The sequence below is a fragment of the Alexandromys fortis genome, unplaced genomic scaffold (genome assembly GCF_014885135.2).
Source record: "Alexandromys fortis isolate MF-2015 unplaced genomic scaffold, M_Fortis_MF-2015_v1.1 scaffold_59, whole genome shotgun sequence".
NCBI classification, from domain to species: Eukaryota; Metazoa; Chordata; class Mammalia; order Rodentia; family Cricetidae; genus Alexandromys; species Alexandromys fortis.
In genome coordinates this window covers 6,107,185-6,129,823 of record NW_026067943.1, presented here as the reverse complement: position 1 = coordinate 6,129,823, position 22,639 = coordinate 6,107,185, and the positions used below count along the sequence as shown (strand labels likewise).

Sequence of the window (22,639 nt, the reverse complement as noted above, 5' to 3'; positions counted from 1 at the left end):
TACACACAGAAGCAGAGTGCTGAGCCTCAATGCCTTACTGACCTGTTACAACCCTGGGTTAAGGACCTTGGCTGAAGAGGAGATGGGGCATACGGGGCTTCCCAAGAAATCTAATCTTAGAGTTGAGGATTAAGAGACATACACAAGAAATTCAAACTTGAAAGAACTGTAATGAGCTCACAGGACACAGCAGAGCCATGAATAGCAGTGAACAAGCCAGAAGGGAGGAAAAGGCTAGACAGAGATGATTTATTACAATGAGAAATGGATGGAGAGAAACAGGAGTCGGAAGAAGGGCCAAACTAAAAATGAAAAGCCACTGTGCTTCCCTAGGCACCATAGAAACCCATTCTCTAGCCTTCAGGACCCTGGAACCTCACACACACCTTTCTTTTTCTGACAATGAGGACACATGCTTAGTGTGAAACCTGCAAGGTCTTACTGTTGTACAAATCTCAGAGGCTCTCCACAGCCACAGATGGCACAGGCCCAGTTAGTCCACGTGGTCCCCTCAGCTGAACCAAAGCTGGCGTTGATGAGACGGCGAGGCTGCTGGTGTGGAGCAGGGTACTGTCTCACAGCACTTGTCGCATTTACAGCATCTCTACACTGTCTTCCCACAGTGGGTCCTCCTGCTCCTGGCTCCCAAATGCTGGGACTACAGGTGTGTGCCACCACGCCTGGCTTACAGCAGGAGAAGGCACCCTACACTGACGATGACTGATTATGGTGTGCAGACCATGACTGTTTATTATTGGACCCAGTGTATGCGCTGTAGTTCTGTGGAACCAGCAGCACAGACAGCTTGCACCAGCACCAACATGAGCACATGAGTTAATGCACCGCACGACAACATTCAGGCAGCTACAGTGTTACTGAAACTTTCCAGCTGCATCACGATCTTTGGGATCACTGCCATCACTATTCAGTCCACTGCTGCTCACAACATCACTGTATGGCACACGCCTATGAGCACATCCATGCCTTCTTAGAATAGGGAGCCTGAGTGACAATCTGCTCAGTGAAACCCAACAAGCTGTGGGAAAAGAATCATGCTCCTTGAGTAAATTTCCATCTCTGTTCACCTTACTGAGAGCATACCCTGTGGTTGCAGGCAGCTCCTCCCTGTCCCACAAGTGACTGAGAACTAGCCTCACTTTCTGAGTGCACACTAAGAGGATACACTCATCTTGGTACTCCACCAATGAGGCATCAGCCATCCAAACAGCACTGCCACCTCCCAGAAACTGTCTTCTGTCCTCTACTGCCAAAGTTCAAGCATACCAGTCTGGAAAGAAGTCTTGTAGCACAAAATTAAACATCTCTAATCTAACTCAATCTTAAGAAATTTGACCCAGAAGCTCCATGTTAATATGGTAGATGTAGATACTGAAGTCACCAGTCTCATTCTTTAGCCTATCGGAGTCATCAAGGACTCTACACTGCCCAACTGAACATACACACAGACACTGGGTATTGTTCTGGCTAGTCTCTGTCAGTTTGACAGAATCTAGAGTCACCTGGGAAGAGGAAACTTCAACTGGGGACATTTTCTTAGTTAATGAGTGATATAGAAGGCCCCAGACTATTGTGGGCAGTGCTACCCCTAGGCAAAGTAGCCCTGGGCTGTATAAAAGAGTAGGCTGAGCCAGCCATGGGGAGCAAGCCAGTCAACAAGGTTCTTCCATGGGTCTACTTGAGCTCTTGCTCCAGGTTCCTGCTCTGCTTGAGTTCTTGGTTACTGTAAGATGAGTAACTCTTCTCCCAAACTGCAAGGTTATGGTCTTTCTCACAGCGATAGCAAGCAAACTAGACAGGAATTGGCACAAGGATCACAGGGTATTGCTGTGACAGATCTGACCATGTTTTTTTGAGGAGGACTGTGAAAATGCTTGGAACTTTGGGAGAGCAGAGCTGTTAAGATGAAGGCCTGGATTGTATATTGTAGAGGAAAGAATCATTCATAGGATAGCTGGAGTTAAGAATCTGTGTTTTCTGGTCAGCCATTACTGAAGAATCAGCTGTGATCCACAAGAGACCAGAATCACTGAAGTGAAACTTTCGCGTTACTAGGACAATTAATGGTGGAGCTGAAGAACCAGTAAGGACTAAAAGAAACCAGATCACTGAGGTGAAAACTTCCGGGAAGCATTCCCTCATGATGACCACAGAGATGTGTGGTCCAGAGACGGTCAAAGTTGTATCTCAAACGAGTAGCTGAACTTAATAATGTATTAGACTCTTCCAGATGGTACAGGTTTGAATGGCATGAGAGCTGCAAGGTTTAAGGGGCTGTGGACAGTAGCTGGCTTGGCACTGTGTAAATCCAGACAGGGCACTGATGAAAGTACAGCCTCAGTTGCAGAGGAGACGCCAGGGTTGAAGGGGTCATGAAGAAAAGTTTAGCACCATGTGGCAGGGCCGAGGTCCTGAAGACAGGCCAGGAGGCCTTTGCTGAAGATGGAGTCCACGGAGATGCCGGGACTGTGGGATGACCAACAAGAATAACGGCAGGGTGGGGGCAGCTAGCAGAGCCTATTCGACAAGCTGCATGTGCTGCTGATGGCAGAGCCAGTGAATAGAGCAGCCCAAAGTCCTCTGGAGCCCGAAAGATCGAGCTCCACTGGGCTATTTATGCATCTGTACTTTGGGTTTTGCTTCAATGGGTATTTTAAAAAGACTTTGGATATTTTAAAGAAACTGAACTTTTAATGTGTTTGAATTTTTAAAGACCCAGACTTTTAAAATTATATACTATGTTTTATATTGTGATGGCAACATGGTATCTTGAGGATAAAAAAGAAAGGAAAGGTTATGGCTTAATAGTAATAAATTAGTAAATCAGTTTAACAAGGGGTCAACTGTGCTGGTTAGTTTTTTTGTCATCTTGATACAGAGTCATCTAAAAAAAGAAGAAAGACAATTGAGAAAATGCCTTCATCAGATTGGCCTGTAAGCAAGTCTGTGCGGGCATTTTCTTGATTAATGATTGATATAGGAGGGCCCAGATCACTATGAGAAGAGTCATCCCTGGACAGGTAGCCATAGGCTGTATAAGAAAGCAAGCCAAGCAATCCTTGAGAGAACAAACCAATAAAAATGTTTCTCCATGATTCTGCTTGAGCTCCTGTGTCCAGGTTTCTGCCCTGCTAGAAGAGGCCAGACTTCCCTTCATAAGGGACAGTATGCTATCAGATGAGGTAAATATTTTATTCCCCTAAGTTGCTTTTGGTCATAGTCTTTCTCACAGCAACATTAATAAATTAGGACAAGCATATTCTTTAAATACACTAGTAGACACAGTTCTTAAGGATCTAAAGTTTAATTTACTTGGAGATATAATAATAACAAGCCTAGGGCAGCCAATGACACTTCCCAGGATTTTTCCTGAAATAAAGTGAGAAATGGGTCTCAGGACACTAAGTTCTCCACCTCATGTTGCATGGGCCTATGCACCATCCTTCTCTTTTCCCAGCATCTTCAATCCATGGCAGTCACCTAAGGCCCCATCCTCCTATGATAAGCTAAGCACACAAGGTCTGTGGTACCAAAGCTTTACAGGGAGGCAGACCGAGACCTATTTTAAAATGCCCGCACTCCTGTAATTTCAGGTATTCTCTGCTTTCTAGTCCCCTGACCACTTTGAGACTGAAAACTCATGAGCCAGCTCTGTTTAGCTGCCACAGCAAAGGCCAAAAATATATCATGAAGGCACAGCACACAAGAGAGAAATAATTCTTCACTTACCCCACCCCCTTGAAAACGTGGTGGAAGGCCCATGTGTATTCACACCCTCACTGCTGTGCAGTAACCTTGTCTGTGCTGTGGGTCAAACTCAACTGGGGGTACTGACATACCCACCCCACAAGGGATGGAAGACAGAGGGAATTACCTAGTCAGTTCCTCTGTTAGCTTAGAAAGACAGGAACCAAATTCACTTTGCTGGATTGTGAAAAATTGGACTGTGGAGGAGATGAGGTCTAATCTGGAAAATTGTATCCAACCAGGGCCAGTATCCTGAGAAGAGGCGAGTTTCATTTGGAAAGCTGAAGTCAAGAGAAATACCTGCCATTCTTCTCTCAATTCCAAATAATGCACGTCAAAGGGGTATAATGGGGGTGACCATATCTATGCATACACAGAGGACGGGCATGAGGCAGAGCTAGGAGGCAGGAGGACAGAGCCTGATAACAGAGCCTCAGTCATGCAGGAAGCAACAGGCTGCTGTTCACACACTGTGAGGCCTATGAACTTCCTATAGAATCCCCATCTCAGGAGCATCACAAAGAACTCACAAAACAGTCTGAGCAGTGTGAGTTCTAATTGGTGTTAATAATAAAAACATGGAGTCAGATATTAGGGGGTGATGTAGTAGAGAGCAGCGGGCCATTTCCCACCCCCCTCCCCCCAGCCACCGGCTAGCTTTACCCAAATTAATTACATGGAAACTATTTCTTTCAACACTGCCTGGCCCATTAGCTCTAGCCTCTTACTGGCTAACTCTCGCGTCTTGATTCCATCTTGGAGAGGAGAGCTATGGCGACTGCCTGAATCTGCTTCTTCCTCCCAGCATTCTGTTCTGTCTACTCCACCCACCTATGTTCTAACCTATCAGGCCAAGCAGTTTCTTTATTAATTAACCATTGAAAGCAACAGATAGATAGAAGACACTCCCATATTAGGGTGAAAGATGAAAGATGGGAGAAACAGAGCAGTCAGTCACTAGTTCTCACCTCTATCGAATCCTCAGACAGAACGGGCGATCCAGTCTCTAGGAATCCTCAGCCTGGAAGCCTTCTCTACAAAACCTCAGACTGAATCCTGAGCTCCTGTCTCCTCCCACCTTATATTCCTCTCTCTGCCCAGCCATATGCCTCCTGTCTCCATCTCCCTTGTGCTGGGATTCAAGGTGTGAGCTACCAATGCTTGGCTCTGTTTTTTTCTTTTAGACTAGACCAATCTCATGTAACGCAGAGATGGCCTTGAACTCATAGAGATCCGGCTGCCTCTGTCTCCCAAGTGTTGGGATTAAAAGTGTGTGCCACCACTGTCTGACCTCTATGGCTAACTAGTATGGCTAGCTCTACCCTCTGACCTCCGGGCAAGCTTTATTTGTCACAAACAAAATAATCACCACAGGTCTGTGTCTGGCAGCAGACACCAAGAACAGCAAGACAGTGGCTGTAGTCCAAGAAAGGAAAGGCATGAAGGTAAAGATGAAGCCCAGTTTTTCTTTAGGAAAGAAGATGAGTCCTCTACTGATGGGCCTGCCCTGATTCCATCAACCATCTCTTGAAAAATATTACAAGGAATTCTCAGCAGGTAATACCCAAACTCCAACAAACCTCCAAATGACAAACACAAAAGTGTCTGCTCTTATTAGATCACAAACTTTTAAGAAAAAAATGCCAAGATACTTAGTTATTATACACAAATGACTTTAATAAATACTTACGTCCCCCAGTAAAAACAAGAAAAGCAGCAAGGTGTGGGCATGTGCTTGGAAACTGAAAACCAATTTACTTACACATCAATTACCAAAATGCTTTTAAGTACTCAAGCATTCCTCTAAGGCCATGCATACAGCCCAAGATGATCTCACTTGTTCAAAGGCAGCTATGGGAGCACATCTCATGGCCAACAGGGTGGGACACAGTGTTTTAGAAATCCTGTTTATCAAAGTACCTTTTAATTTGTGTTTCCTTCTCAGGAAGTTGCTAAAGGTTACTGTCTTCCCACTCCAAGCCAAAAGGTAGTGATTTGTTGCTAAGCACCAGTTCAGCAGGCCTGACTTCATAATGCAGACGGGCCCCACTGGGTATCTGGAGTCACTGAGATTATGTCTCAAAAAACTCAGTTTAGTAAAATTACTCTGTGAAAGCCAATGCTTCACTGTCCGAGGCTCCTTTCTATAAATAAATACCCAGTTGTACCCATCCTAAACAGTGAGCTACAATTAAAGAAGAGGCCACTCTGTGGCTGCTCTGATACATACATCACGGCTCTTGCTGGAAGGCTGTGCCAAGAACCAGCCTTCGCAAGAGCAATGAACTAGTCTGGTCATTAAAAGGTGAATAGAGACAATATAGAATTCATGGGGGAGAATGCGTAATAAAGAACTACTGAATACAAAAGTATTTCTATTATAAATGACTCAATGCTGCCTAGCAAGTGGCATTAACACTGAGTTCTCTTCTTTCCTGGCCTGTTGGTACCCAATCATGTGGACAGCAGTATGTCTCCAGTACAATGAGAGCCATAGGACACAGCACTGAAAGAAGAAAAGCTGCAGCAGAAATGCTTGCTTAAGACTTGCCTTCCTGAAGTCTCCACAGCTAGACTCTCCACAAAATAACAATATATATAACAAACACCAAAGGTCACACTTTCTGAGCAAAGATGCTTCATAGCTCCAGAAACTAAAGCTCTGACCATATAAAGGTTTAAAATTATCAGTGATGGGTTTGATCAAAGGGCTTTGTCTGTGTATGTATAGATCACTCAAAAGGACCTTTCACTAATATAGCTTTCTTTAAACAGTTGTTTTTTTACTACCAAGAATAATTCTTACAGAGTTTTGGGATGGTGGCAGAAGAGGTTTTTGACTCTAGAGTCCTCCTCAGTGTGCTCTGGGATGACTTCACTGAACAGACCACCAGATTTCAATTATTTAAACAGCAGGCCAAGGACCCCAGGAAACAGCTCGCCAACAGTCAAGTACAAGGAACTGACTTCTATTCCTAGAGCCTATAGGATTGGTAGGAAGAACTTGGCATTATGGGGCTCTCTTCTAATCCCACCGCTGGAGAGGTGGAGACAGATGATTCCTGAGGCTGACTGGCCAGCCAGTCTAGCCCACTTGGCAAGTCTTAGGCTAGTAAGAAACCCTGTCTCAAAAACCAATATGGACAGTTCCTGAGATGTTAACACCTAAGGCTGTCCTCTGCTCCACCACATATATGCACACTCATGTGCACTTGCACACATGTGAATGTGCATACACACTAACTTAATTATTACCAAGTTGGTGTAGGAGTTCCTTTTGTTTGTGTGTTGCTTTCATTGGTTAATGAATAAAGAAACTGCCTTGGCCTAGTTGATAGGGCGAAATGTAGATAGACAGAAAAAACAGAACTGAATGCTGGGAGGAAGAAGGGCAGAGTGGGAGAAGCCTTGGATCCTCTGCCTCAGACGAACGCCGGTAAGACATAGCCACATGGTAATACACAGACTAAAAGAAATGGGCTAAATCAAGATGTAAGAGTTAGCCAATAAGAAGTTAAAGCTAATGGCCAAGCAGTGTTTTAATTAATACAGTTTCTGTGTGGTTATTTTGGGTGTAAACTAGTTGGGCTACAGGGACAAACAAACAGCCTCTCCATAAAACACTTGGCGCCCAACGTGGGGATCCAAGTTCACTGAGAGTCCATATCTCAAAATAAGCTAGGGCAGAGAGCAAAAGAAGACTCCATGTCAACCTTTGATTATCATACAAGTGCAAGCGCACACGGACACAAACACACACACACGGTATAACCAGATGTTTCTAGAACAATGTCAACTGTCTATCATCTCTGCTCAAAGGCAATAACTAGAAAATATTAAAGGAAACCAAACAAATATGTGGTGATACTTTGTGTTTTAACAAATAAAGCTTGCCTAAAGATCAGAGTACAGAGCTAAACCACTATAGGCCAGGTAGCTGTGGCACACAACTTTAATCTCAGGACTCAGGAGACAGAGGCAGATAGATCTGTTTGTTCAAGGCCACCCTGGGTTACATGAGACTGATCTAGTCTAAAAGAGAAACAGAGTTCACACAAAGGTGATCCTAGCACTTGGGATCCCATGCCTTTAATCCCAAAACTAGGGAGGTGCAGACAGGAGTGATATGTCTGGGCAGAGAGAGAAATATAAGGCTGGAGGAGAATCTCAGTCTCTTCCCTTTCTAAGAGTCCTCTCCATAGGTAAGTATCATATGGAAATCTTTCTTAACCAAAGGCAATGTCCAGGACAGTCAAGTACTGGAAAAAAATCTAAACTCATGCAATTGTCATGAATAGATGAGCTCAGTGGAGTCTGAGGTTTGGTAGAGACAGCTGCAGTCTGAGGATCACTCTGCATTCTGAGGATACAGTCTGAGGATAGGATCACCCCTTCTGTCTGAGCACTGGTAGAGGCAAAAGGTCTCTCCAGTGGCTGTTCACACTACTTCTCTGGTCTTTCAGCTTTCACTTTATTAAGAACAATTAGAATTCATGCTACACAAATCAAGGTTCAAATTCATTGAGATATGCTTGTCAACTAACACATTACAATAATTAAAGAGATAAAATATGTCCAGTCTAACTTCTGCCCAAGAATGTTTGATTGACCAAGGGTATATAATGCTCAAGGTAAATAAATATAATTTTGCAGATCTCTGAAAATAGTCTATAGTGAAGTTCTGGCCTTCTGCCACTTTTAGGATTAGAGAATTCTGAGGAGGCATCTATGCCAAGGTTCCCACTCCCTTCTCACTTAACCAAGTTCTAGAAATTGTGTCACCTGGAATAGGGGTTTCCAGGGTCCCTTGGGGCAAAATAACATTTGTGCTTGGGTGCTGCCCTTTGCACATTATATACACAAGTTGAAATCACACCAGGAAGTATGAAAGCATGTCAAGATCTATCAGCAGAGGCCTCTTTGATTTGCTGACCTAGGCTAGTTCCTGGGATCTACGGCAATTTCAGTTGAACAGAGTGTGCTCAAGCCTTCTTAGGAAACCACAATCTTTCTTGGTAGGATGTTAGGTCGAGGGATAGTTGTAGCCAATACAGGCTCATAGTTTCCAAGCATCTGGAATGGGTGCCATGAGAGTTACTGCTGCCTGTCACCTGCCACCTGAAAGCTGAGATTCCCCAGTGTGTGTCTGACCACTATCTTTCTATCACAGTTGAACAGATTTGGTTGACTCTTTTCCCTTTTGCTTTAAGTATCCCCTCTTTATCCATGTCTTCCCTCTGAGCACCTCTTCTATCTTGAGTTTCCTATCATCTCTATCTCTGTCTCTTATCTTTCTAAAAATTCTCTCCATAGGTAAGTATCATATGGAAATCTTTCTCAAGCAAAGGCAATGTCCAGGACAGTCAAGTACTGGTCAAAATCTGAACTTATGCAATTGTCACAAAGGCTATACTGTGCTTACTTGTCTTAACAAGCAAGGACAAATCTTACAGTGGAGCAATGATGGAGGAGGGTCTTTAAAATGCCGGCTTTCTGGGCTGTGCCGCCATTGCGATCTCTGTCTGGCTCCTGCGGGAGACAGAGCTTTTGAATGGAGTATTTGGAGTAAAGCTCTATGGCTTGCTTGATGGCAATGTGGACTGCTGTGTGCCTGGAACTGTGTGTGGCTCAGGGGCACCAAATAGCTCTGAGGCAGGAGCATCTTGGGGACTGCTGTGTGCCTGGAACTGTGTGTGGCTCAGGGGCACCAAATAGCTCTGAGGCAGGAGCATCTTGGCTCAGCTCTGCCATGCTGAACTGTGCTGGTCTCTGGCAGGAACTACCGTAATTACCATAAAAACAGCACAGTTAAGGTTTCGACTGGGCAGGACACAGGCGGTACCATATTACTTGTACATGTTGTACATGGTGCAACTTAAGTTTTTAAGAACTGCTTGACATTTTAAGAAATGCTCCTGGATAGTAAAAAAAAAAAAAAAATTACAGATTCACAATGGAACAGATTCAGACACTGTTGGATGAATGTACGTAGGCTTGGGAGAGAGAAGAAAAAGAATATAAAGAATAAAGTTAATGTCTTAAAAAAAAGGGTAAAGTCTTTAAAGAGACAGAGTACAGATAGTTATAGATTAAAAGAAATAAAGAAAAATAAGCCACGTAAAAATGAAAAATTCACAGAGAGTCTGGATTGTGTACATTGTGTTTTCTTTAAAATTTTTGACTGTGAAGGAGCTAAGTACAGAGAGACATTTCATTACATGGGCTGCCAAGCTAAACCAGAATGGATATAAGGGTATTACGATTTCAAAATTTGGGTCTAAGGATATGATGCTTTGGAGAGGGTCTTCTTTTGTTTTCACAGAGGACCAGACCTTGTGGATTGATTCTATCCCGATATGGCATGATAGAACACGACCTCCCGAAAAGTTGCTGTGAACACCCTCAAAAAACTACTCCACTCAACTGCCAACTGAGATGAACCTGACACACAGGTTACACCCTAAACGATCTGAATAACAGCACCCCCATTCAGTAGGAAGCAGTTTGGAGAGAAAAAACCGCGCCCATGTTCCCAAAATATTGTTTATATATGTTCTTTTACATTTAAAGGGGGATATGATATAGATATGAATAATTTGCATTGGTATAAATCTTGACTTATTGATACAAGTTTAAGGTCAATTTTGTTATATGTATATGTATTTCTGATCTTGAGTAAGGTATTATGATTGTGTAGTTCATTTTTAAAATGTAATGTATAATTCGGAAATATAGGTTGTTAATGGATAATCATCATAGTCAAGCTTGTAGTCATGTTAGTTATATTTTATAGATATATAGAGATATATTTCAGTTAGATAGGCATTCTTCATATCTTTCAAAGACTGCAGAATATGGCATTTAAAATATTTTAATAACTTAGCGCTTTTCATGACAATGAGACACGTCTGCTCTTGGCAGCACCAATCTACTTCGAGAGGAAGATGGGCATTGAAGAGGATCCTTATGGAGTTGGATAGCCATTTGGGCAAGAAACTGCTCTTGCCTGGACTGATGCATAAACTGTACACAGAGAACCCACAGAGAGAGGACTGCTGAACTTGCCTAAAGGTGAGATGGTCTTTCGGGGTTCCTGATTCATGAAAGAGTCTGCTAGACATTCTGCAGTATACAGTAGATAGTGACTGAACTGTCTTTGTAATTTCCTGCTTCATGGAAATGTCTGCTGGATACTATGGGCCTGAAGGCTGAAGATGGATGCCCCAACGGTACAGAGGAACTTTGGGTGACTGTCCAGGCAGCGAGATGTCTCTGTCATTTCTAGAGTTTTGGACTTCTTGTTTGCTTAGATAATATTCTATCCTTCTGGAGTCTTTGATGGAGTTGAAGAATGGTTAGTTATAGTTTTTTTAGTTATGATAAAAGATAAAATAGATATAAATATTGTAACTGTAATTCTTGCTTGATAACTGTTTTGCTATATGCAATTTTACTATGTTACAGTTAAAGCCTTTCTTTTTTGTTTAAACAGAAAAAGGGGAAATGATGGAGGAGGGTCATCTTTCTATCTGTTGTTTCATTGGTTAAGTAATAAAGAAACTGCTTGGCCTCTGATAGAACAAAAAAATTAGGTAGGCGGAGTAGACAGAACAGAATGCTGGGAGAAAGAAGCTGAGTCAAGGAGTCGCCACGATTTTCCTACCGGACACAGACGCAGGTTAAGATCTTCCCTGGTAAGACACCTCGTGGTGTTATAGGGATATTAGAAATGGGTTAGATCGATATGTAAGAGCTAGCCAATAAGAGGCTGGAACTAATGGGCCAGGCAGTGTTTAAAAGAATACAGTTTCCATGTAATTATTTCGGGTATAGCTAGCTGGGTGGCGGGACGCAGCCCAGCCCGCCAATCTTATTACAACAGAGCAAGACAACCTGTAGGTGGTAAGGTCATGATGGCATAGGACTGATAGCCACTTTATCGAAGTCTGTGTTTAGTACATTGTTTCCAGTTTCCAAGGCTCTCTGGCTTCCAAGTGACCGCCCCTAACAAAAAGAGGCTCTCTACCACAGTCTCCCAAATGCCTACCTCAGTAAGAGCTCTGTCTTATAAAGGGAAGCATTAAGACAACTAGGGAGTGATAATGACTTCCTCTGTATGATAAACTGAGAAACATACTGTATAATAGATACATTTTCATTCGAGGTGGCAACTAATCAATGTGATTCCTAACTAAATGTGCTTTCCGACATTATAAGCCGATGTAAAATTCTGAGTTCCTCAATCATCTGACAGCAACAAAGTAAGCATAAGAGTGAAGAGAGGCACAGACAGTGTATCTGATGGCATGGCTCCAAGCTGTGCTGACCTATCAGATTAAGGAATCCTTGCCAAGGTGAGAAGAGACAGGACTACAAGGGTCCTGCAAGCCAGTACCCAACAGTACAGAAGCATTTGTTAACAAGTTTTTTTTTCTAATTGGTGTATATTCGTTGTAAATTTCACATGGACATTTAAATATAAGTATATAATGAATTTTGAGCATATTCTCTCCCATATTCTCCTGCCCTTTCCGTTCTCACTTCTGTCCACTTCTCATCCCCTCTGTACTCCTAAGGATCACATCTGTCCTTCATGTCATATATACATGCAATATTTTATGAATCTATATAAAGTTTAGAATCCACAAATGAAAGAAAACATGACATTTGTCTTCCTGACACAGTTTTAATGTGCTTGATATGATTATCTCCAGATACACCCATTTTCTAGTAAATAACACAACTTTGTTCTTTATGATTAGAAAGATTTCATTATGTATATATGCCAGTTTTGTTTATCCATTCCTACATAGAAAGATACCTAAGGTTGGTCCCACAATTTAATTATCATGAATAAGGCTGCAATAAACCTTGACACGCAAGCATCTATGTGATCTGTTAACTTAAGCACCTCCAGGAAGCATCCAGGAGTGTAGCTGGGTCATATGGTAGATTTATTGATAGTAACATGCATACTGACTTCCATAATGACTGGACTAGTTTACATTCCCACCAGCACTGTACAAGATTCTACCTTGTCTACATACCCAAAGCATGTACTATTGTTTTTGCTTTTTTTAAAACAAATATTTTAATTATATGTATATGTGTCTTTGTACATGAGTACAGTTCTATGGAGGCCAGAAGAGGGCACTGGATCCCCTGGGGATGGGAGTTACAGGTGAGCTGCTCAATGTGAGTACTGGGAACAGAACTCCAGCCCAAAGGAAGAGCTTTTGTTACTATGTATAGTCTGACTTGAAGATAGATATGATGGTGCTTCCTTCCAACATTGCTCTTTTTGCTCAGGGTCTTTTGTACTTCCATTTGAACTTTAGAATTTTCTTTCTGTTTCTGTGAAGAATTTTATTGGAATTTTTATGAGGATTGCATTGAGTCTATAGATTGCTCATAGTACTATGTGTTTTCATAATATTAAATAAGTTTATTTCTTGTTGGCAAAAGCGTTTTGTCTGTACGCTTCCTGTTTGGATTAAATAGATATGTTTGAGCCTTGTTACAATGATTTAAAATCGGGGTCTGAAACCACAATTCCTTTTGCACCTACCTAACAATACTGAAGGATGTGCCTTCACCAGTTATTGTCTATTTCCCTTTGCTCTCCAGTATTTTCATTTGTTCTGTAGGGTCAGTTCTAACTGTAGAGAGCTGTGAGAGGTTCCATAAGTACTTTAGTCTGCTTCTGTAGGTTCTGTGTGTTAAGTGGAGGTTCAGTGTCCTAACTGTAGGTTCAGTGTTCTAGCTGTAGGTTCGGTGTTCTAACTGTCCTGAAGAGTGAGAGGTTCCTTCTTTCTTATCCAGAGCTTTAGAGGCCCTCAGTCATACAAATATTTTCTCCTGAATTTGGAGGATTTTCTGCTATGATTTTTTTCTAAATACAATATTTATACCTTTAGCTTGAAGGTTTCTCCTCCTATCTTAATGACTTGTAATTTCAATCTTTTAATAGTGTCTAATATATGTTGCATTTTATACTTTATTTTATTGTCAATGTCTGAATGTTCTAATTCATCCTTCTTAACATACATTCCCGATAATTCATTTCCACTCAGTCCATCCCATTAGTGAGTTTTTTCACTTGTAAAATTTTCTAAAATTTCAATTTAAATTTTTGGTATACATAATTTTATTCAATTCTTCTTTTATATCCTGTATTGACCTTATTTTTTCCAGCTCTCAGTTAATTTAGGAATTTGTCCTCTTTCATTTTAATGCATAGTTTTACAATTATTCTTCTGAATTCTTTGTCTAGAATTTCATGTAATTCACTTGTATTAGAATCCATTACTGAGGAATTTCTATGTATCAGAGAAGATATTCTGCTTCATTTTTCCTGTTTCATGTATTTCTGCAGTGGGGCTTGTGCATCAGGGATTGTTTCCATGGCTAGGTTTTTTTTTTTTTTTAATCAGTTATATTCTTTGAATTAAAGATATTTGCAAGGCTCAGGTTGTACTAGTATATTTACAGTAGTTCCCTAGCCAAATTCCCAGTTTACACCCTCTGGGAACCAAGTGTCATCCCCTACATTACCTCAGAGTGTAGACTCAAAACTACTTGGTGGGGCCGGGCAGTGGTGGCACACGCCTTTAATTCCAGCACTCGGGAGGCAGAGACAGGCGGATCTCTGTGAGTTAGAGACAATCCCAGCATTCGGGAGGCAGAGGCAGGCGGATCTCTGTGAGTTCGAGACCAGCCTGGTCTACAAGAGCTAGTTCCAGGACATGCTCCAAAGCCACAGAGAAACCCTGTCTCGAAAAACCGAAAAAAAAAAAAAAAACTACTTGGTGGGTCCACTAGGAAAATACGATACCACTGAGGTTTAAAAACCACATCACTTCTAACTTCAGTAACTACTGGAAAAAAGAACAAAGCAGCAAGGTGCATGGTAAGTTATTAATTATTAGGTGGGCACAGTGGTCGATGCCTTCAATCTTGGGAGGCAGAGGCAGGCAGATCTCTGTGAGTTCAAGGCCAACCTGGTCTACATAGTAAATTCCAGGACAGCCAGAGTTACATAGTAAGACTTTGTCTCAAAACAAAAAGAAAAAGGAAGGAAGGAAGGAGGGAAGGAAGGAAGGAAGGAAGGGAGGGAGGGAGGGAGGGAGGGTGGGAGGGAGGGAGGAAGGAAGGAAGGAAGGAGGGTGGGAGGGAGGAAAGGTATTAATTATTAGGTCAACTGAGAAAAGCATTGAGGAGGGAAAGCTTGGCTGGGATGGGGAAGCTGAATATAGTTAGGGTCCGCAGAACTTAAAGATATGAAAGGTTACAGTTAAGTGAAGAACCAGGAAGATGGTGCTATGAGTAAGGTAATTGCTGCACAGGCACAAGAGCCCCGGTTTACTCCCAAGGACCCATTTTGTAAACTACCAAAGCAGTGCATGTCTGTTCCTATGGAGAGAGGGGAGGTGGAGACGGGAGAACCATGGAAGCTCATGGTGAACAGGGTGGAAGGTGAGGACTGACCTTAATGATACACTGACAGCATCGCTAAATGAAAACGAGGCACGCACTAGGGGCAGCGCTGTGCTACCTATGGTCCTCACTTTGGAAGAGAAGGCAAAAGAAATGCTAGCTCAAGGGCCAGTATGGACTTATAACAGTGAGATCCTCTCAAGCCCAAACAAAGAAAGCAAGGAGCACACATAGCTTCATTTTAGAGGACCTAAGAGGTTCCAAGGGAGCAGGACAGGTTTTTGCTATGTTGTTCAAGTCTTCCTGTCAGGACTGTACTTTGTGTAGCTGCATGACAAAGACATGGGGAAAGGCTCAAACCCACACAGTAATCTGCATGATCATGTCTGGCCAAGGGGTCAGACTGATCTGGGGTAAGAGTACTACCCGGAGAAAGACCGTGTGGGAAGCTGCTGTCTCCTGGGCCAGATCCTAGCAGGCAATGAGTCTCTAGAAAGCTATCTACAGGAAGACACTGCAAGAGGGACAGACGCAGCACGGGACCACATGACAAGCAGGATGAGGACAACACAGTAAGAGCGGTGGACCGGAAAGGAAGAGCGGGCCTGGAAACACCCTGAGCAACTCAGCTCTGGACTATTTACTTCCAGATGTCTTGCCACCCGAGTCATAGAAATCCATTTCCAGCCAAACGCATTCCTGCCTGGAGAAACAGACTCTGGTGTCTGAGAGTTCTCTGCCTGAAAAGAATGATTCGAGGTGGTGGGGATGGAGTTTCTCCAGAAGTCACCTCCCCTGGCACACACTCAAAGTTGCCTCACTGGAAAATGACACCTGCCACAAGCTTTACATGGTCCCAGAGCAAACTTTAGAAATGCATCAAGAAAAGAGGGCTGGAAGGGGCTGAGGTGGCACAGCGCCTGCCGCCTAAGCAGGAGAAAGTGAGTTTGAGTTCAGTTGGTCTTGCTGAACTAATGAGCACCAGACAGACCTGATCTCAAAAAGGTAAGATATATAGAGAACAATAAATGAATACACCTGATGCTGACCTCTGGTTTCCAGAGGTCACACATGCATGAGCATGCATATGGGAACATGTATACCCTTTACTAGCATGCATACAAGAACATGTTACATGTAACCTCCCCATTTTCAAAAAAATGAGTTTTAATACATGTAAATTCTAAGAACATAAAAGTCCCAGAGTACAAAATAATGCATTTTGGTGGCACTTCACCTTAGAAATGTTGCTTGGATGACTCATGGAATGTCCCAAAGCCTTCTCATTCTGCAAGAAAGCCAAAACAGGTAGCAATTATTAAGCTGTGACTAAAGACATACAAAGAACAAACAATCAATTACGACACTTCCAGTAACAAGTTATTCCTGTAAGCACGCACCACTATACTAGATGTATATTCCTAGGCATTAAAGTTGGAAATTTGGGCAAAAGTAAATAAAACAATGGTCCTTTCCCTAAAGGAACTTATCAAGGAAAGAGCAGGATACTGGAACTATAAAAATAAAGCCACAATAATTGTCTTAAGATACTTTCAAGTCATAGTTCAGAGTCATGCATGGCTACCTCTTTGACAGAACTGCTTAATTAAGTGCACCTCGTACCCTCTTCCCATTTAAACAGAAACCTCACTGTATGTGCCTAAAGACAGATGGGGGGGGCACTGGATGGACCTTTGTTTTGTTAGCTGACAAGAAATCACACCTACATTACACATTAAGAGGCTGATATCTGACCAGAATATCATTGATTGTGAGGAGATTAGAGTATTGCAGGTCCAGAGCCAAACTACCTTGGACATCTAAAGCCTTTTTAAAAATAATCATTCATTGCCCACTGCTGTGCATGACCTAAAACTCCGGTCGCCATGGATCACAGACCCTCTGGCTGCTCCCTCACATGCCAAGCTTCGTGCTCCTGGCAAGCTCTATCCTATCCAGCAGGCACCTAGACAATACAGGTCACATATTAACCTAAGCCCCTCCTTTCCCTAGGAGACCTTGAAGAGTGTGCACCCTGCTTTATCTGGTGAATTGTAGTTCTCTCGCTTCAGAACCTGGCCATACTTGTGTTGCCTGTGTCTGCGGTGTGACTGTGACACAGCTCCCCACAGAGAGATCACAACTTTTCCTTACTCTCTGGCTTTCCTTCCTTTCTGACCCTAAAGTCTAACAGTGACTACCAGGTATGTAATTTTGGACTGTATAAACAGATTCATAGTTTTTGCCTACCCAGAACTAAATGTGTCATCAGATAGACTCTGAGGCCTCTTGCAAAGGTTTCTCTGCTTTGATGTCACTTGTCTGCCTCATGCTTCCACCAGTGTATTATGATCAAGGCCATAATTTATTATTTTCTTTGTTCTGTTACTATAAAACCCTCATAAAACTGTTACCATATTGGAACACTGTATTTAAGATGACATATACTTGTGTTCCTGGGTCACAGGCACTCCAGTTTGGCGCTAGAACATTCAGTCTCACTCTCTCCAAGAGCTTTACTTGTTGCATCATTAGTTATGGTACCTTAAATATGGAACCCAAGGCCAAGTCACCCTACTGGGAAAAGTAACCCAGATCAGAGCCAGGTACTGGTATTGGTCCTTCTACTGATATGGGTAGAGGTTGGTGAGTTCCTCTGATGCTCTCACCAAACCTTGGTTTGGTTTGGTCTAGTGGTTTATTCTCAGATGGTTGTTTAGGATTTTAGTTGCTGGCTACCTTTCATGGTTTGCTTTCAGAGCACTTGGTTTAAGGCATCCATTTTGTTTGTTTACTCTGAAAACACTTCGGTTTCAAAATGTTTGTTATGTTTTGCTTAGAGAAAGGATCTTTCTATGTAGCCTTGGCTGGCCTGGAACTTTCTCTGTAGATCGAGCTAACCTTGAACTTACAGAGATCCTTCTGAGCTGGATTAAGGTGACTAAAAGCACGACTCTGGCACTGCTACTATTCAGTGTGCTATGTGCTCACATTCTGTTGTCTCCCCAGCCACTCCTCCACATTGAATACAAGGATGGAGGAAATGTTAGAAAAACAGGTTCTTTGATACTCCAGCTAGTTTTATTTGATAACTGTGTTAATTCAACTTGCAACTATCGGGGGGGGGGCTCTAATTAAAGAAATGGGGAACATTCAATAGCTACATTTTTGACTGCTAAATGAAAATACCTAGGCAACAAAAATATGGATTATGACTGGGCATCTTGCTTTAGTTGAAATTTAAAAACATTTAAGGAAAGAAAAATATATAACTGATAGCTTACAAATTCAGAAAGGGGAAAATGCATGTTTTCCCTCATATGTGGATTCTAGCCAAAAATGTATGTATGTGTATGTATGTATGTATATATATGCATATATATATGTACACACATACCCAAAATCATAAATAGGATTGTGACTATGACTTATAAAATGATATTCAACATATATACTAAGGTAAACTTACTCAAAGTAAGACAAAATGCATCATTAATCAATAAGGCAGTGCAACCTAAATTAATAGTCATGTAGCTGTCTGCTCTGCTTTGCTTATTAATTCCTTTTAGAACTTTAAGTAGTAGCAAAGTGACAAGCATTAGGAAAATAGATGAGCTGACTGGACATAAGACATAGCAGCTAACACCTGTTCAGGATCCATTCCGCTAGACTCTGCAATTCAGCTTTCTCTGTTACTTTTCTTTCTTTATTACAATGTATTTAAAATTTTTTCGTAGATGTATGTGTGTGTCTGTGTGAGTGTATGCTATGTGTACGCACGTACCCTCAGAGGCCAGAAGAGTATGCTGTGCCCCTCGGAGCTCAAGGCAGCTGTGAGCCACTTGACATGAAGGTCAGGAACTGAACCTGGGTCCTTTAAAAGACAGGGATTTGAACACTCCTCCACCCTCCTCAGCTGTCTCTTTTATAAGGCGGGCTTTATAGATGGCTGAGGGGAGTGTTAAAGGAGATGACATTGGTGGTAACTCTGAGCTCATAAACAGAGTGTATCTTTCTCACTGTATAGAGAAGGCTGGCCTTAAAGCTCAGAGGTCAGCCTGCCCCAGCCCTGACAGGAAGATATGCACTCCCAGCTAAACATCTTGTGTCTTTCTGGAAGATACTGTTTCCCTTAACATCGCTAAGTACCAGATACGCAAAGTTTAAAACTTCTGAAATCATAAATAAATAAACACATAGTTCCCTGTGACACAGACTGACAAATGTTTTTCAAATTATAACATACAACATGCTAAAATTAGAATAATAATTATGGCAGCAATGTACTGAAGAATACAGTCTTTTCCAATGCTTTTTCTACTAAGGGTCTTTGTATTCATAACTAATTTTTATTATTAATTATGTAAACAAATGAATAGACATTTTTGTTTCTTAGAAATTATATATGTGGGCTGGAGAAATGAGTCAGCAGTTAAAAGCACTAGTTACTCTTCCAGAGAACAAGGGTTTGAGTCCCAGCACCCACAGAACAGCTCACGACTGTCTGCAGCTCCAGTTTCAGTGGGCTCTGATAGTCTCTCTTTTGACCTCTGTGGGAACCAGGCTCACACATGGTGCACATACATACACGCAGGCAAACACTCATACACATAAAATAAATTACTGAAGTTATACTACTTTCTATAAAAGCTATTGGAAATCTTAGTTAAGAATGCACTCATTTAGAGACACACTTATTGGCTAGCAACTACAAGCCAGATATTCTTCTAAGACCTTAAGAATGGGGATGGCAAATAAAACAAAGACCCCACGTTCATAGAGCTTAATAAAAAGGATTAGGAAAGTTGAGCATGATGGCCCATGCCTATACTCACAGTATTTGGGAAGATGAATCAGGAGGATCATTGGTTTAAGCCTAGCTTAGTCTATACAGCAATACCCTGTCTCAAAAAAGAAGGGTTATTAGATTTGGTCCTGATTGTTTTTATGTAATTCTGTATCCCACAGCTCAGGAGCATCTTACAGTCTCAACAAACAAAGACATCACCCATACAAAAGCTAAAGGACAAAGCAAAAGGCAACATCAAAACAGCACCATCAAATGAAATTACATGTCTAGTCTGCAAATGCATATGTGCACACACATACACACACATACATATACACACACAATAGCTCACATGCATACATGGTAAATAACATTGGCAAACAGAACAAAGACCCTTTGTTCCATCTTCTGTCTATTTATCCATATGCTCCCATAGAAACAACGGAGATAGTCTGCAGACAATGCCTCCTCTAGAAAAGAGTCTGTAGCTTCATTGATTCAAATAATAAGCTATTTTTCTCAGAATTCAAAGTCAAACTACAAAATTCAAAATTAAATGGTCAACATTAATAGAAAGATATTTGACATCAAAGGATGACAATAAAAATTTGAGACATGACATTTAAAAGTTTATTGTCTTAGGAATATGCTCGACAAATGCAAGGGATATAGTCTATTAGAGCACATTCTATTAGAAACAATGTACATCCCTGACAATATGGAACTGCAAGACTAATGTTTGGTGCTTCCAGGGAAGGATCCTTGAGCAATTCTGAGGTTCCAGAGCTTGTTATAGCATCCCTCAGTCAGTGAGAAAGCTGGGAAGTGCTGACAGGACACTTCTCCTACCTGAAGCTTCATCTTCTAACAGGAATGCATGGGCGTGCCCTCAGTGCCGCTCTCTCAGGCAGCATGGTACCCTGTGCAGGGACAGGCTGTGCCTGAACTGCAGCTGCCCTGCAGCTCTACAGCAGCCAGCAGAACCACACTGTTCTGTGCTGGACTTCAGTGCTACCCTCCTGCGATCAAACCTGACTAACTACTTCCTCCAGCTGACTTCCAAGGAATGAGTAGTTAATGAATAATTCATGACAAGTCCATTCCCGAAACCAATTTCACTTCTGCTCTATGGTCCTCCTACAGCAATATACAAGGTAAAGATTCTAAGCTATACTTGTGGCTTACAAATAATATTAGTTCAATTTCCAGTTGATGGCAGAAAATGGCACTGGAGGATCTGTCTGTTCTCATATGTTAACCTATCATCCACACATACTTGAGAGACTCCAAAAAAGGACAGAAAGGGTAAATAATTAGCCACAGATATCTGGAATAACATTTTTTTTCTATCAGCCAGTCCTACCGGGGCTGCTGTGTGAGAAGCAGCAGAGTACTTGGAAAGCACGCCAGCTGGGGGAGGGGGCGTTCTGAACGGTGGTGCTAGGAAATAAAGCTGCTTCGGAGGGGACCTTCCTGCTCTCGGCTATAAATAAGCCTTTATCTCACTAGTATTCTTCAAGGAAGCAGACGGACACTCACAGCCCCCAACTTGTTAATGCTTGCATATTTCCAAATGAGCGATGCCTGAAGCAGTCATTTCTTTGCTACTCAAAACACAATTGCAAGGAAAACTTGAAGGAAAGACTGGATGAGTCCCTCCCTCCCTCTGGCCACATCCAGGAAGGGCAGTCACCTGTCTTCTTCACCACTGGTTTCCTACACCCTGCCCTGGTGCCTGACTGCACTCACCACAGGAGTCATGTCTGAGCTCTGTTAGTTCATGGGGGTGGGGTGAGCATTTTGTTCTAGCTGCTTCAACTGACTTGTTGGCCCTGCAAGCTGGTCCTCCATGCACTCCCTTGGCCCTATGTTTCTCCTCTCAATTCATTTTGTTACTTTATTATGTTACTTCTGTGTCTATGCTTTCTAAAGTGTAAGTGGTTTTACTGCCTGTTTTTAAGATTTTATTTTTAGGGGCCAGACAATCAGGTGCACACCTTTAATCCCAGCACTTGGGAGAGAGAAGGTAGGTGAATCTCTGTGAGTTAGAGGACAGGTTGATCTGCATAGTGAATTCCAGGACAGTCAGGGCTATCCAGAGACTCTGTCTCAAAAAACAACATCCAAGGAGATGTCCCCAGCTAGTACCTTGGGCAGCTGAGGAGAGGGAACCTGAAATGACCCTATACTACCTATAGCCATACTGATGAGTATCTTGCATATCACCATAAAACCTGCATCTGGCGATGGATGAAGCTAGAGACAGAGACCCACATTGGAGCACCGGACTGAGCTCCCAAGGTCCAAATGAGGAGCAGAAGGAGGGAGAACGCGAGCAAGAAAGTCAGGACCGCGAGGGGTGCCCCACCCACTGTGACAGTGGGGCTATCTATTGGGAGCTCACCAAGGCCAGCTGGACTGGGACTGAATAAGCATGGGATAAAACCAGACTCTCTGAACATGGTGGACAATGAGGGCTGATGAGAAGCCAAGGACAATGGTTTCGATCCTACTGCATGAACTGGCTTTGTGGGAGCCTAGCCTGTTTGGATGCTCACCTTCCTGGACCTGGATGGAGGGGGGAGGACCTTGGACTTCCCACAGGGCAGGGAATCTGAACTGCTCTTCGAGAGGGAGGGGGAATGGAGT

General features: G+C 42.4%; 1 protein-coding gene across 7 annotated transcripts in view; it reads right to left on the bottom strand.

The window, feature by feature from the left end:
* Nucleotides 1-22,639, bottom strand: part of Marchf8 (membrane associated ring-CH-type finger 8) — a 73,801-nt gene that overhangs the window by 8,646 nt on the left and 42,516 nt on the right. For 5 of the 7 annotated variants that reach the window (XM_050148404.1, XM_050148400.1, XM_050148398.1 and 2 more), the window contains one exon: nt 16,439-16,489. The exons of 1 other annotated variant lie outside the window; for it this stretch is intronic. In XM_050148404.1, coding sequence (XP_050004361.1) covers nt 16,439-16,489 — 51 coding nt within the window. Of the gene's footprint in view, nt 1-16,438; nt 16,490-20,036; nt 20,103-22,639 lie in introns of those variants that run through there. One more of the 7 variants, XM_050148403.1, reaches the window with a different exon arrangement.